Below are 14704 nucleotides of genomic sequence, written 5' to 3'. Positions count from 1 at the left end.
TACAGAGCAAATCACTGCCTTCCTTAGCCTTGGTCTGTCCCTTGGGAAGCTTCTGAGAGCCACTGTTAAGGCTGCCAAGGACCACGAGAGGCAATGTAAGAGGAAGGTTCTCACAGGTCTACACCTCCCTGGCGTGCAAAAGGGGCCTTGATTGGGTGAGGGCAGTGTGTCTCTGACACTGGCTCCCAGAGGAGGAGGAGGGGGAGCTGGGACCATGCCCCCTGGACTGGCAGCCTATAAAAAAAAGGGCTTCCTCTTTCTTGAGGTCTGACACACTCCCAAACCTCAGGGCTGCCAAGAGCCTCCTCTGGCTAGGTCAGTGGGTGCAACACTGTGCCCACAGGTGTGAGGTAGGCATGGATGCCCACCTCAATCACAAGGACCAGGCCCCTCCACACCAGTCTCAAATCAAGCTCTCGATGCCGGGACCCTCCTGTAACCCCAGAGCACTCAGCACCCTGCTGCACAGACTCTACCCATAGGGAATTGGCTTCTGCTAAAGCAGGGCCCTTCTGGTAATAGGCAGGCTTCTCACACAGTGGTACTGTCTGGGCCTCTCTAGGGCCGTTTCTAAGCAAGCAGCTTTCCGGAGCTGTACCAGGCCCCAGGGATCAACCTCATCACCCCACCCTGCACCCAGAAGAAAGAAGAGCATTGTGGCCTGGGCGGCCATTCATTCATGCAGTCAACACACATTTATTGGGCATCGACTCTGTTCCAGACCCTAGTTAGCAACAGGGGCCTCAGAGACGAAGTGCACACAGACCCTGCCCCGTGGCACTCACAGCCTGGCAGGGCAGCTGGTCACATGAGCAGACATTCACAATACAGTGTGGTCAGTGTGTTAGAGGTAGCACAAGTGACCGAGGGAGCACAGAGGAGGGACCCTGGCCCGGCCGTGGGTAGCAAGGAGGGCTTCCTGGGGGATGTGTCACTTGAAGATTTTAGGGAGTGTGCAAGAGTTAGGGTGTCTCTTTTGAGGGTGTGGCCAGTGCAGAAGTTCATAGGAGAGACGATGGTGGCGGTGGTGGTGGTGGTAGAGGCTGGGAGTCAGGCAGAGCCCACCAGAAAGGGCTGAAAAGCCAGCAGATGACAGGAAGCACTGGGGGTGTGAAGCAGGCGAGGGTACAGGCCCGCCAGGAGTCATCATGGAAGGTGGCAGAAGGGTCAGGGGTGCCAGTGGGTGGCCATGGCCTGAGGAGTCTGACCCTACCCAGGGCTCAGCAGGGTGGGGGTGGGGGTGCGGGCTGCCAGCCCCGGGGCCTCAGGGTGCACAGCACTGGGTCCAGTGGCTTGAGTGTAGCCTGCTCTTGCAGTCCAAAGCGCTGCCCAGGCACCAGCCGGAACTCAAGCCTCTGAAGCAGCTTGGCCATAACGACCTTCACCTCCATCTGTAGGGGCAGAGCATGGGAGGAAGGGAGGGAAGAGAGGGAGGGAAGGAAGGGGGCAGAGGAAGGAAGGGTGGGAGATGGGGAGGCAGTGGAGACACATGAAGGAAGGGAGGAAAGGGAGGAGAGAGAGGCGGGGGAGAAACACAAATGTGTAGGCTCTCCTTTCTCGCTCTCCCGTCGGGCATGCTCAGCCTCACCCCAGCCCCCCCTCTGCACGCCCCCCCCCCCGCGGTCATTTCTTGGAGACCCCAGGCCCTACACCTCCTACCTGAGCAAACTGCTGCCCGATGCAGGAGCGGTGGCCCAGGGAAAAGGGGAAGTAGGTGAACCGTGGCCTGCAGGAGAGAGGCCCTTCCGGGTCAGCACACGGAGCAGGGTGTCCCCACAACCGTCCCCTCCTATGACCAGGTTAGGGCCAGGAGCAGAGCCACCTTCAACAAACTGCTGAGCTCTGGCCCTGGACAGATGATGGTTAGCGGTAATCATCTACTTGGCAGAACCAGAAGCTGAGAGGAGGCATTAGCTGAGTGGGAAGCCCCGCCCACTGCGTGCAGCGGTTCTTTGGGTAGGGCATCCTGGACTGCACAAGACAGGGAGAGTAAGGCAAGTATTGACATTAACACACCCTAGCCTCCCTGCCTCTGTGCCGAATAAACCACACGCTAGCTAGCTGCCTCGAGATCTTTCCCCCTTGAGTCAATTTTGTCAGAGTATCTATCCTGGCAACAGAAAAGGAACTTAAGACAGCAAGTGACTCAGGGTCCCTGAGCTATGATGTCCCCCACAGCCCCCTCCTAGGGTTCTGGAGGAATGGATTCTGTGGGTGCAGGTAGCTCATCCCAGAAGCCTTCTCTCACAGACCTCATCATGGCAGCTCACGGAGGGACTTACTTGGGCGCTCCAGGGCTGAAGCGGTCGGGGTTGAAGGTCAGTGGGTCTTCAAAGTAGGTGTCCATCCTCCCCATGACATAGGTGCTGAACTGCCAGGCAAAGGAGCTGGTGTCTCTGGTTCCCAGGGTGTTCTTCTTGCACCTCCCAACCCGCTGCAGACCCCTCCCCCCCCAGCCCCCTCCAGCCCCCCCCCATGGCCCCCCAATTGTCCCCCCCCCCCGCCCCAGTTGATGTGGAACACAGCCCCTTTCTACCAATTTAGAGAGGTGTGACATTCCACTGACCCCCTGGAAAAACCTCAAAGAGGAAGAGGAGGACACTGTGATACACCATTATCCTCAGGGTGTGCTGGACCATCCCATGCCTGGCACAGCCCTGGGGGCAGCCACAGTGACTCTTGTTTTGTAGGTAGGTAACAGGGCTCAGAGGCTTACCTGAAGTCACCCAGCAACTAAGTGGCCACAGACTGAGGCCTGGTGCTGGGAGGCACCTTCCTCCTGATCACTGGAGGCTGACCCCTCCTTCACCTCAAGCTCACTCCAGCCTTCAGGGCAGAAGCTGGGGAAACAGCTGCCCAACCTGAACTCACTGGGCCTCCTGAGAGAGCTGGTACACCCTCTATGCCCTGGGTCTTCATGGGCTAGGTGTCCAGCCCCAGAAAAGCCCCTAACTGGGCTATGGGCACTGGCCACGCTGGGCCTGCCCACCTCACTTCCCTGTGAGAACAGCAGCCTGGAGCTGAACTGTGAAAATGAGGGACAGCAGGAGGCAAGGTGAGGAGCCGGGGGATCTACTGTGAACCAGGGTATTTGCTGGGCATTATCTCATGCACATGAATGGACTGGCTTTGGTACCTGCCACCTAATACCATGCAAGGATGAGCCAGGCTCACAGGAACCTGAGGCTAAGGCAGGGGTGACCAGGGAGCTGGGGAGAGGCCTCCTCTGTACATCAAAGCCTTGAGTGCACCCTCATCCTGCTTTGCTATTCATTCCGTCCCTACTTATGAACAGTTCTGCTGTGCCTGTGGCTGCCTCTGTCAGCCCTGGCGGGGACAGCATCTGGGCACTGAGTGGACACATCCACTCAGGATCCATCCACATCCACAGACAGAGCAAGGCCATGGCAAGCGCTAAACTAAGGATAGTGACCACTCCTGGGAAGGACTGTGATCAGTCCGGGGGGTGGGCGAGAGCATGCAGAGATGGGTGAGCCCAGTGAGTGAGTGAAACACACACCGCAGAACTGCACACAGTCCAGCTGGGTACAACAGGTCGAGGGCAGGAGGAGGAGGACAGCAGTGGAGGAGGGGCATAAGGAAGGAGAAGAGCTAATGGGGGGGCACTCAAAGACTGGGGAGATGGCCAGTGGTTAAAGCACTTGCTACGTAAGCATGAGGGCCAGAGGTCAGAGCACCGAAGCCCACTTAAAATGCCATGTGAGCACAGCTGCCCTGCTGCAACTCCAGACAAACTCCCCAGAGCAGGCTGGCCAGAGACTAGCCATACCTGCAAGCTTTGGGTTTGGTTGAGAGACCCAACTCAGTGAGTTAGGTGGAAAAGGGATTGAGTATGATTCTTGACATCGACCCCCCAGCTTCCACATCCATGAGCACCCATATGCACGCATACATCTCACACACGTGCAGATACACCACACACACACACACACACACACACACACACACACACATACACACACACTGGAGTCACGGATGACTCCAAGAACATTCCATATCTCCCTCCTGCCAGCTCTGGAGCCCCAGGAAGCTGACTAAGGCCCAGTGTCTGCAGCTGCATATGGAGCATTTCCTTTCTAGACCTGTTTGCTGGGCATGTGAAAGGGAGAAGAGGACATGGCAGGGTCACAGGGACACTCGGGCAAGCACAGGGCAGCCAGGAAAGTTGAGTGTCATCATAGTAACAGGCTCATGGCTTCCCTGCACTCAGGGACAGTCCCAAATTGGCCACCCTGGGAACAAACAGGCCAGCCTGCCTGAGGGCCCCACGCACCAGGAGAGGAGTGTTGCCGGGGACTCTGACCCCATCGATCAAGGTCTCCTCCTCCAGCAGGCGGAAGGTGCCCCATGCTGGTGGGTACAGCCTCAGAGACTCTTTGAGGACCTACAGAAGACATGTAAGAGGACGCAGGAACTCAGGAGACCCAAGGCAGTAGCTGTTCCCATCCCATTCCTACTGAGCACACCCCTGTTCCAGGATGGCCCAGATTCCCAGAATATCACCCTTGCCGTTGTGTCCAACGCCTCATGTAACCAAAGGAGAAACTGAGGCCCAATGGGGAAAGACACAGGGGCAGCATTGGGACCAGAAGGCAGGGCCCCTCTCTTCCCAGAGGATGGCTGCCTGGGGCACAGGGGAGCCCTCTGCTTGGCTGAATGGGAGGAGTCTGCTGAGCCAGCTCCGAGGGGGAAAGCTTTGGAACCAGCCTTGCCTGGAGGTTCAATTTCAGCCCCGATTACTAAAGGGCCGCTTTCCAACCCTGGCTACATACTTGGGGGTGGGAGGACTTCTCCATCCTGCTGTTGAATCCAAGGGAGCTTTGGCTCCAAGGAGGGCCCAGCGAGGCGGCAGGCCTGAGTGACGGCCCAAAACTCCCCACAGGTGTCTCACCCACACTGCACACCTGGGACAGGTACTGTAGTCTCCCCAGGTCCTCGTAGTCCAGGTGCCTCTTGGAACCGACCACCTCATCCACCTCGGCCTGCAGCCTGCCAGGTAAGACAGAGAACTCACCTCTGGAGAGAAACCTCTGCTCTTTAAAGCAACGGGCGGAAGGAGGCTTCCCACCAGCACACACTGCCTCTCCCCTTGGGACAGGCAGCGGCATCCCAGCCCGGCCACATCTAAGAGCAAATAGGATCCGTGTCCCTGGATCCTTAAATATCCACCCTTGTTTCTTGCTCAGATGCAGCCTTAGGAAGGAACACGCCCCCACACAGACCTTCACAGAGGATGCCCACCCAGTGGACTGGCAGCAGCCACAACCGGAAACACCAGCAAGAATGGTCCCGGGAGGCTGAAGCCTCAGATGGACCTGGGCCACTTCACACCCCTCAGGATGGCGGTGAGTGAAAAGTGAATAAATTTTCAAGACCTGAAAATAACAAATAACGTGGAGCCAAGGACAGTCTGGGATACGAGTGTAGCACGGGTGAGGACAGAAAGCTGTGTAGCTACCATGGAAAGCAGGGTGGTAGCTCCCCACAAAATTAAAATCAGAATTATGCTCTGGTAATTCTACCTCGGGGTGGAAACCCACAAGCTCTGAAGACAGCAACTGAAGATGCACCTGCATGCCCACAGTCACCGCAGCTGATGCAGCTGCATGCCCACAGTCACCGCGGCTGATGCAGCTGCATGCCCACAGTCACCGCGGCTGATGCAGCTGCATGCCCACAGTCACCGCGGCTGATGCAGCTGCATGCCCACAGTCACCGCGGCTGATGCAGCTGCATGCCCACAGTCACCGCGGCTGATGCAGCTGCATGCCCACAGTCACCGCGGCTGATGCAGCTGCATGCCCACAGTCACCGCGGCTGATGCAGCTGCATGCCCACAGTCACCGCGGCTGATGCAGCTGCATGCCCATAGTCACCGCAGCTGGTGGGCAGTGAACAAGGGACAGAAGCTGCCCAAATGTCACCCTGTCCAGAGAAGCCAAGGTCCCTTCACCCCCACGATAGGGCCAGAGCTAGACTTTTAAAAGAAGGAAGGCAGTTCTAACCTGGACTCCAACATGCCTGAGCCTCGAGGACTCCATGCTGAGTTAACATAACCCAGGCACAGACAGACACACAGGCACAGACAGACACATGCTGTCTGATGTAGCTCTTGCCAGGCACCTAGACAGAGCAGAACACTGAAGGCCGGGAAGGTGCAGCTGCTTAACAGGGCAGAGTTTTGAGGTGGGAGATGGAAAGGCCCCAGGATCGGGTGGGAGCCAGGCTTGCTCCATGGTGTCAGTGCACTCAGTGTCCTTGGGCTTTGAGTTTAAAAACAGCTCATATGTGGCACATTTTCCCAGTATCTGGGATGGAACCTGGGCCTTTGGGTATGCTAGGCAAGTGCTCTGCCACTGAGCAACACCCCAATCTGCCTCCAAGTGCATATTTCTAACACATCTATATGCACATGTATTAATACATAGTATTTATTTAAAATCCAAATCTATTTTTTTTAATTTTGTGTGTATTGGTATTTTGTCTGCATGTATGTGTACCACATACATGAAATGCCTGTGGAGGCCAAGAGAGGGCACTGGATCCCCCAGAACTAGAATTACAAATGGTTTTAAGACATCATGTGGGTGCTGGAAATCAGACCTGGGTCCTCTGGAAAAGCAGCCAGCACTTTTAATCACTGAACCATTTCTCCAGCTCCCAACAAGCTATATTATATTCTCATGCCATCTCTCATTTCTGCCCTTCATGCTGGTGACCATCCATGCTTATATAACAGGCTTGTTCCCCTTCCCAAGAGTTCCACAGCATCTTGCATGGCCGGGGCTCTGAGCTTGGTTCTGTCTGCTCTCTGACACTCCTGTGGGTGCCTATCTGCAAAGGAAGCCAGCTAGGATCTGACCAGCTCAGGCACTGTATCCCATCCCCCCAACCCCACTACCCTCCTTGGTCCCACCACCTAAAGGGCTGGTGGTCAGCCACAGCTGGGATGCTCTGTGCACTGTGGGCAGGATGGGACCACAGTTCTTGCCAGCCTGCAGCTCTTGGCATCTTGGCAAACAAAGACTCAGAGCCAACAGTCCTCGGAGAAAATATTGCCAAGCTAGAGCAATGGGGGTAGAGTGGGGTGGAGGGTCAGGATGATGGCTATGTCAAGGATCCAGATGGCTTTTCCAGAGGAGTGTGGACATGTTCTCCAGGGGAAAGCCGAGAATAGGGCCTGTAGGCCAGGAAAGAAGCACAAAGGCCTTGGGGTAAAGGAAAGCAAGGCCCATTGGAGAGTTCCAGCCACAGCATGTGGGGACAGGCAGCCCTTGGAAAGACATCAGAGAAGCCCTTTGCCAGTCCCAAGGGCAGCATTCATACCTTGCCACGATCTCCGGCTGGCGAGACAGCTCCATCACCGTGAATGCCAGGTGGTTGGCAGAAGTCTCATGACCTGAGGGAGGAAGGAGGGTCACTGGTCTGGGTGGCGCTGCAGGGGCTGCCCACCCCCTGCTCTGTGACCCCAGGTTCTTGGGAGCATCTGAGATTCCACCTCTTCCCTCCTCCATGGCTGTGATATGAAAGAGACGGTCGGTCTGTCTGTCTGTCTTTGCATCCCCTCGGCTGGCCAGTAGCTGAGTAAGCCTGCCCCATGCCTCCACTTAGGTGCTGTGAAAGCCACTCTTTCCATCCTCTGCACAGCTGTGCCCATTTTACAGAAAAGAAAGCCAAAGGGATGTACATGGTGGTGCACACCTTTCATCCCAGCACTTAGGAGGCAGAGGCAGGAGGATCTCTCTGAGTTTGAGGTCATCCTGGTCTACAAAGTGTCTCAAAAAAAAAACTAAAGCAAACAAAAACTTGAAGTTGAAAGTGTTGGAGCTCAAGGCCCTAACCGGGCCTCTGTGTGCCTAGCAGAGCTTTCTGCAACCCGAGGTCCAAGAAGGGGGTGCCCCTCCAGTCACAGGGACTAATAGGAGACCTCCCCAACTAAAGGCCAGGGGTTCTTTCAGAAAAGCTGAGGTCATGAAGGATGCCATCAAGTCGACAGGGTCAAAACCCTCCAAGGATGACTTGGCTGGGGGGAGGGGCACTGAGTCACATGAATGCACTTGAGAGGGGCAAGTAATTCAGCAGGTAGCCACCAGTGACTAGCCACACCATCTCACAGCCAGCGGGCACAGGGAGGTGAGGCCACCTGCTCTTAGGGTCTCTCAGCCAGGACAGCCCTAGGCTGCCTGAGCTGGACAGCAGAGCTCGCCTCCTGGGCCCCCTGGCTCCACACAGGCCAAGGCTAGATCTGGGCTGTGAGGTCAGGAAGGACTGCTCAGTCCTCACCGGGAGACAGGTGGGAGTGTGGGTAGCACAGCAGCCCCCGCTTGCAAGGGGGGAAAACAAAGTTCAGGCTCTCCAGGAGTTCCACACTGGCCCTGCCTCCCAGGGACAGAAAGATCTGCCATCCATTCAGAGGTAATTTTATTTTCACTTTTCTTTCTTTTCTGTGTGCAAGTGGGGAAATACACGTTCACAGGAGTGCATATGTATATGTGTGTGCATGTGCTGACACATTCACAGGGGTGCACAGGCATATGTGTATGTACTAACATGTCCATAGGTGGGCACATGCATACTTGTGTGCATTTACGCAGAGACCAGATGTCAATTCATTCCTTGGGAGCCAGCCATCACCTTGTTTTGAGACAGGGTCTCTCCCTGACTGGAGCTCACTGATTAGGTAGTTAGCTGGCTGGCCAGTGAGCCCCAGGGATCCCCGTCTCCACTCCCTACACAGAGATCACAGCTGTATGTCACTGCATCCAGCCTTTTCATGTGAATGCTGTAGCCAAACTCAGTCCCTGATGCTCACATAGCAAGCAGTTTACCACCTGAGCTATCCCCAGTCATCAGAGATGCTTTTGACCCCATATGGGCATGGTACCCTATAGTCCAGCTCTGACATGGTCTCTGCATGGGCTTCTGCCCATTGGACACATCCCATCCATGTGGCAAAATATGTCTGTCCACTTCTGCCACGGGACCATGACTTGCTCCATCTCTCTTCGCCTGTGCCCTTCCAGTACCCAACACTCATTCATCTTGTCCCATCTGCGGGGATCTCTGCTGCACAGGGCCATGGGAGTGTCCACACCACACAGCCTCACTACTGTGGAGCAGAGAATCCTTATTGTGGGGGAGACAGCCCTCACCAAATCAACTTGGATAAATACAGCCTCACACATGAGGAGGAGCCGGCAGGAGGCAGGCTCTGGACATGGGGATGGTTTCCACTTGGGCCTACTGTGCTCAGTGGGCAATTGCTGAGGACTTCCTGAAGAGGAGGCACCTGCCAGATTGCTGGGGGCGAGGAGGGGCTTTCTAGGTGAGCAATAATACTAAGGAGATGAGCAAGGAATGCTCTTGGAACACATTCAGTACCAAGCTAACGAATCTGAATAAACCTGAAATGAGAGAACCCTAAATTTACAGCCAAGCTTTTCTGAGCCAAAGAAGCCAGCTTCCCCAACAGCCCAGTCAACAGGTAGGTCACAAAGACAACAAGCAGACAGGCCCCCTTCCCCTGGGACCTGAGCTAGGCTCAGACAACCTCTGAACTCAATCAGGGTTAAGGTACCTGGAGCAAAGCTTGGGTTCCTTACCATACCACAAGCTACGCACCCGCTATGAAGAAGGTAACAAAGTTGTCCAGGAGGACCTCGTCGTCCTGGGCTCCCTCTTCAGCTGAAAGGCAAGGATACGCTCAGCCCCACCGCAGCCCTGGCTCCCAGACCCCTGGCTCATGGAGCACCATTTTCTCTGAAGCCAGAGGCAGAGCCAACGGTGAGGAGCGTTGGATGGTGGGACAGGAGCACCCCCCGCCCGCCGGGCCCTGCTCCTGGGTACCCCAGCCCGCACCTTTGAGAATCTGCGTGAGGATGTCGGCGGGCACGTCCTCACCCCTCTTCAGGGCCTCCCGGCGGCGCTGCACCCAATCCTTCCCCACCTGACGCAGCAGACGAATGCTCTCTCGGATTTCCCGCAGCTGCTTCCTCTTCCCTGGCATGAACTGAAGGAGAGCCCCAGCTCAAGGCAGCCCTTAAGGTCTGCAGTTCCCTCCCCAGCCCCCACCCGGAAATCCATACAGCAGCGTGCCGGGGAGAACGTGAGAAGATTCTAGAAAAGATCAAGCAGCCAGGCAGACCAGAACAAGATGACAGTGTCCAAGCATGAGCTTCCCCCTCCTGCACCAAATCCCTAGAAATGGTGGGAAGAGAGGCCCTTCTTCCTCCATGCAGCGCTGGGAAGAAAGGGCCCCTGAAGGAAGGGGACAGTTAGGGCTGCACCGGGAAGGAGAAGTCAGGGCCAGAGGGAAGTGAAGTAGAATCAATGGCTGAAAAGATGGGGCGGCGTTGGGGGCTGCAAGCTCAGAGACTGAAGGCCCCCAGGAACAGAAGGGAGCCCGGAGATTGGCTCAGGAATCACCTTTCCCCTTTCTTCTTCTTCATGTCTGGAATAAGGAAGTGATAGCTGGAGCTACAACAGCCATCTTATGACAATGAGGTGAGGTGCTGAGGGCAGTGGAACACAAAGAGGAGACTCCAGGAACATCTGACATGGTGAAGTCATCATAGCACCCTAGAATGCCTGCTTTGGGGATCGTTCAACACAAGACAAAAATTAACTCCTGACTTAAATTAAGCCACTTTGATTTTGTCCTTCTACTTTTAGGTAAAGCATGCAAATCTGGATTCGGAAGTCATTTTGGACACACTGGCACACAAAACCCATTCTGAAAGTCTCTGAAGGAGGCGGTCAGCACACGCCGAGGCACAGCTGCAATGTGGTCGCCCGGGAAGAGCAGGCAGTACCTTCGCCAGGGTGTTACGGGACGCACTGATACCCTCCAGCATGACCTTCACTGCCTGGGACAGGGGTTTCTGGGCACCCAGGAGCATGCTGGTCTCCATGCCAAAAGCTGCCTGTGGAGAGAGAAAGCTGAAGTCAAGCATGGAGACACAGGGCGCATCCACAGAGACTGGCACATGCAGCTGGGGACCTCGGCCTTGTGCTCTGTCACACACACCTGACAGTGACCAGGAAGAGTCCGACCCCACGGGAAGTCCTGAAGATCAAGTGGACAGATTCTCCCTCCTCCCTGGTCCAATGCTGCTTCACCCACACCACAGTGCACTGTTCACACCCACACCACAGTGCACTGTTCACACCTGATGACCAAGTCTACTATGACCGGCCTAGCCATACCCCACCACGGCACAGAGGATAACAAAGACAGACAGGTCTCAAAGAACATCCATCTTTGCCTTGACCAGCTGAAGCCAGTCCCCATACTTTTGGGGGTTCATTTCTGGAGATGGAGTCAGAACCCCAGTCTCATAATAGGTCACTTTGAATAACCAAGGCGATAAAACGTTTGAAAACTATGCAGAGCATAGAAGGGGAACAGTTGAGTTACAGAAGGAAGAAGAGAGAAGAGGACCCTCAACCCCTGTGCCCCAGCCTTTCCTCCCGCCGGCCAGCACGACCCATTACCTTGGCCAGAATGTCGATGGTGGCACAGGTCAGCATGTCCTGCATGGACACCGGTGTCTGCCCGTCAGCCTTGGCCTCTAGAATTTCCACCAGCTGCTCTGCCTTCTCATTGAATGTCTCCATCAGGCTAACCAAGGAGCTGGGAAAGCAGTACAGGAGTCCCCTGGCTGGCCACCCTGTCCCCTGCACCCTGGCCCTGCCAGCCTCCCAAACTAATCCCAGACTGAGACTGGGGTTAGAGCAGCTGAGCCCAGCCCTACATGGACACTGTCCCTCTGCCCCCCCCCCCCCCGTCTTAATGGTCTCATAGGTCCTCGGCCAATGTGATGCCCCACTCTGACTTAAAGGGATGCGACAGTGCTGAAATTCTGGGGTCCCCTACAGTCCTTGACACAGCTGCCCTGTCTCTCCTTCTGCCCCTGTTTGCTCTGTCTGTTCCCCTTACTTGTCTGTGCCAAGATACCATTTAAAGTCTTTGTTTTCCCATTTCACTCCTGTCCCTGAGCAGCCACAGGACCTAAGTCTATGTGGAGATGAGACCCCAGATGCCATCTGCAACTCAGCTCCCAAAGCAACTGCATTCTCTGCACTGGCACATCCCCCAGGCCCAGAGTTTAGAAGGGTGTACGGAAGGATACACCCCAAACTCAAAAACAGCAACACAGAGGCAGGAAGGGAGGCGAACGGCACGTTTTCCATTACACACTTCTTACCAAGAGAAAATGATGCTTATAATTAAAAGTGTTTAGTGGTAATCTGAGATAAGTGTACGTGAGTAATTTTGTCCTGTTCTTTTAAGATGTATGTATGTTTAAGTGTATGAGTGTTTTACCATGTATGTAAGTGTGCCACACACATGCCAGGTGCCAGTAGAGGCAGAGAGGGCATCGGATTCCCTAGAAACTGGAGTTAGACAGCTGCAGGCCATCATGTGGGTGCTGGTACTTGAGTGTGCACATGCACATGGATGCACTTGTGGAGATAACCAGGTCCTCTGCAAGAGCAGCAAGTGCTCTTAACCAATGAGCCATCACTCCAGCTCCCTCTTTGTCCTGCATTCTTAATCTTGAAATTCATCTGGAAATTTGGAATTATTTCCAAATAGGAAGCTTTTTAAACATAAGCAAGGAAGTATGAAAGAGAAACAAAAAGAGCGCTTTTTCAGTTAGGAAAGAAACTGCTCTGGAGCCTCATCTGCTTGCTGTGACTCTTCCCTGGCTGCTGCCTGCTGAGCATCTTTTCCTACAGTCAGCCTTCCTTGGAAGCACCTCTCAGCACCCTCCTGGACAACCTCAAAATCCTGAAAGCAACTGTTGCTCTCAGGGAGGTAAAAAAAATCTACCCCTAGGGAAGGGAGGGGGCAGACTCTGCCCCCTGCTGACTTCTGCCTGCAACAGCATCCTCCTTCAAAGAACAACACTCCAACCCACTGTTGCGTACAAGTCCCTACACGGTCCTCCCTCCCATCAGCACCTGGATACCTGCCCAGCCTCCAGATGGTCCTCAGGACAGTCTCTCTCAAGCATCAATACATGCTCCTAATGCCTTGATTTCTCTTCATCTGCTCACACGGTCTGCAGGGATTCACTGAGTGGCTGTCCTTTTTTTAGCAATCACAGTCTGGTGAACTATGTGGGCAGTGTGTGGCTGGCCAACACTGACTTTCTGGCCACCACTGTAAGCAGAACAAGTTGCTGCAGTACAGTCTCGGCCCTGTGGTCTTTTGTTTTAAGCATCTATTTATTAATTTACTCTGTGTGTGTGTGTGTGTGTGTGTGTGTGTGTGTGTGTGTGTGTGTCTGCATGTGCACAGCATACATGTACATGGGTGCACATGTGGAGGTAAGAGGATAACCTATGGGAACTGGTTCTCTCCTTCCACCAAGTGGATCCCAGGAATCAGACTCAAGTTGCCAGGCTTGGCAGGCAAGTGCCTTTACTCATTGAGCCATCTTGCTGGCCCCAACACTCTAGTCTTTTCTGGGGAAAAAAACAAACAAACAAAAACTAGACCAAGCTCTTCTAGTAAAAGTAAAGTCTAGGAAGTAGAAAGTGTAAGTGTACTCTCACAGTTTTGTTTAAAGCATGTGATGACATTCTGTGGGGATAACAGCGGAGACTGAGCTGCCAGTGGTTCCTATAGTTCCTTTATTGGTGAGTTAGGACTTACTCAGTCTCTCATGCTTGCACAGTCTCTTCCCTACAGCTTGATAACGTAGGTGTTTACACAGAAACAGTCCTCTCTAAGGAAGCACCTTAACTTCTGGCCAGAGCTCCCAGAAATGCAAAAGAACATCCTGCCACCAAACTGCCACCTGGGAGGGCCAAGATGGCATCCTTGGTGCTGTGTGTCTTGGAACAGTGGACCATTTTGTTCAGGGGGTAGGGGGTGTATGCATAGTATATGTACACATGCATATGGGTGTGTGGGTGTGCCCATGCACATATGTGTGAGTGTGTGAAGTCCTGAGGTTGGCATGGGGTGTGAATGCAGGGTCTCTCACTGAATCCAGAGCTCATTGCTTGAGCTAGTCCAGCTAGCTAGCTTGCTCTGTGACTTCCTGCCACCATCTCCCAGGTACTGAGATTACAGGTGGGCCTCCACACCCACCCAGATTGGGGGGCCTAAATTCTGTTCTTCACGCTCTCATGGCAAGAACTTTACCTGCTAAGCCAATCCCCAGCCCCTCAAGATGTTTTTAAGTGCCTTGGAAAGCACAGAATGAAACAAAGTAGTAGTCAGACATGGGGTCCTCTTTGCTGCAAGGAGTCACGAAGACTGTCCTGCAGCTTTCTTTCTTTTTTAACATTTATTGTGGAAGAAGCAACTTGCAGAAATTGGTTCTCTCCTTCTAACAAATGGGTCCAGGAATTGAACTTAAACTTGATGGCAAGCATCTCTACCGGCTGAGCCATCCCACTGATCCAATCCTGATGTTATGACTCTGGTGAGAACCATCTGGTTGGAATCAAAGTTCCCCTCACAACTGGGGTCTGGGACCACAACACTCAGCTTGCTTGTGTAACCTGCTCTCACTCTCCACTGTTATTCCTTTCCATCCTTACTTTGGCAGCTTTCCAGTAAGGTCCAGACTCTGCCAATTCCTCAGATCTCTCATGGGCATTCTTGGAGAGCTGTATGGGCACACAAGCTATGGAAAGGGATTTCTCCTATTTCTGGGACTCATGA

The 14704-nt window shown here is 54.2% G+C and overlaps 1 protein-coding gene across 3 annotated transcripts in view; it reads right to left on the bottom strand.

Moving 5' to 3' along the window:
* Nucleotides 1–680: 680 nt before the first annotated feature.
* LOC128110924 (cholesterol 24-hydroxylase) overlaps nucleotides 681–14704 on the bottom strand; it is a 28769-nt gene continuing 14745 nt past the window's right edge. For all 3 annotated transcript variants that reach the window (XM_052738935.1, XM_052738937.1, XM_052738936.1), the window contains 10 exons: nucleotides 11515–11653; nucleotides 10833–10943; nucleotides 9880–10030; nucleotides 9643–9705; nucleotides 7348–7420; nucleotides 4926–5010; nucleotides 4295–4405; nucleotides 2283–2371; nucleotides 1660–1726; nucleotides 681–1391 (listed from right to left, as the gene is read on the bottom strand). In XM_052738935.1, coding sequence (XP_052594895.1) covers nucleotides 1221–1391; nucleotides 1660–1726; nucleotides 2283–2371; nucleotides 4295–4405; nucleotides 4926–5010; nucleotides 7348–7420; nucleotides 9643–9705; nucleotides 9880–10030; nucleotides 10833–10943; nucleotides 11515–11653 — 1060 coding nt within the window. In that variant the 3' untranslated portion in view covers nucleotides 681–1220. The remainder of the gene's footprint in view (nucleotides 1392–1659; nucleotides 1727–2282; nucleotides 2372–4294; nucleotides 4406–4925; nucleotides 5011–7347; nucleotides 7421–9642; nucleotides 9706–9879; nucleotides 10031–10832; nucleotides 10944–11514; nucleotides 11654–14704) is intronic.

The sequence above is a fragment of the Peromyscus californicus genome, unplaced genomic scaffold (genome assembly GCF_007827085.1).
Source record: "Peromyscus californicus insignis strain IS unplaced genomic scaffold, ASM782708v3 Scaffold_15__1_contigs__length_86483966, whole genome shotgun sequence".
Lineage (NCBI taxonomy): Eukaryota > Metazoa > Chordata > Mammalia > Rodentia > Cricetidae > Peromyscus > Peromyscus californicus.
Note: the sequence above shows the minus strand (reverse complement) of the source record. Positions and strands in the feature narration are given on the sequence as shown.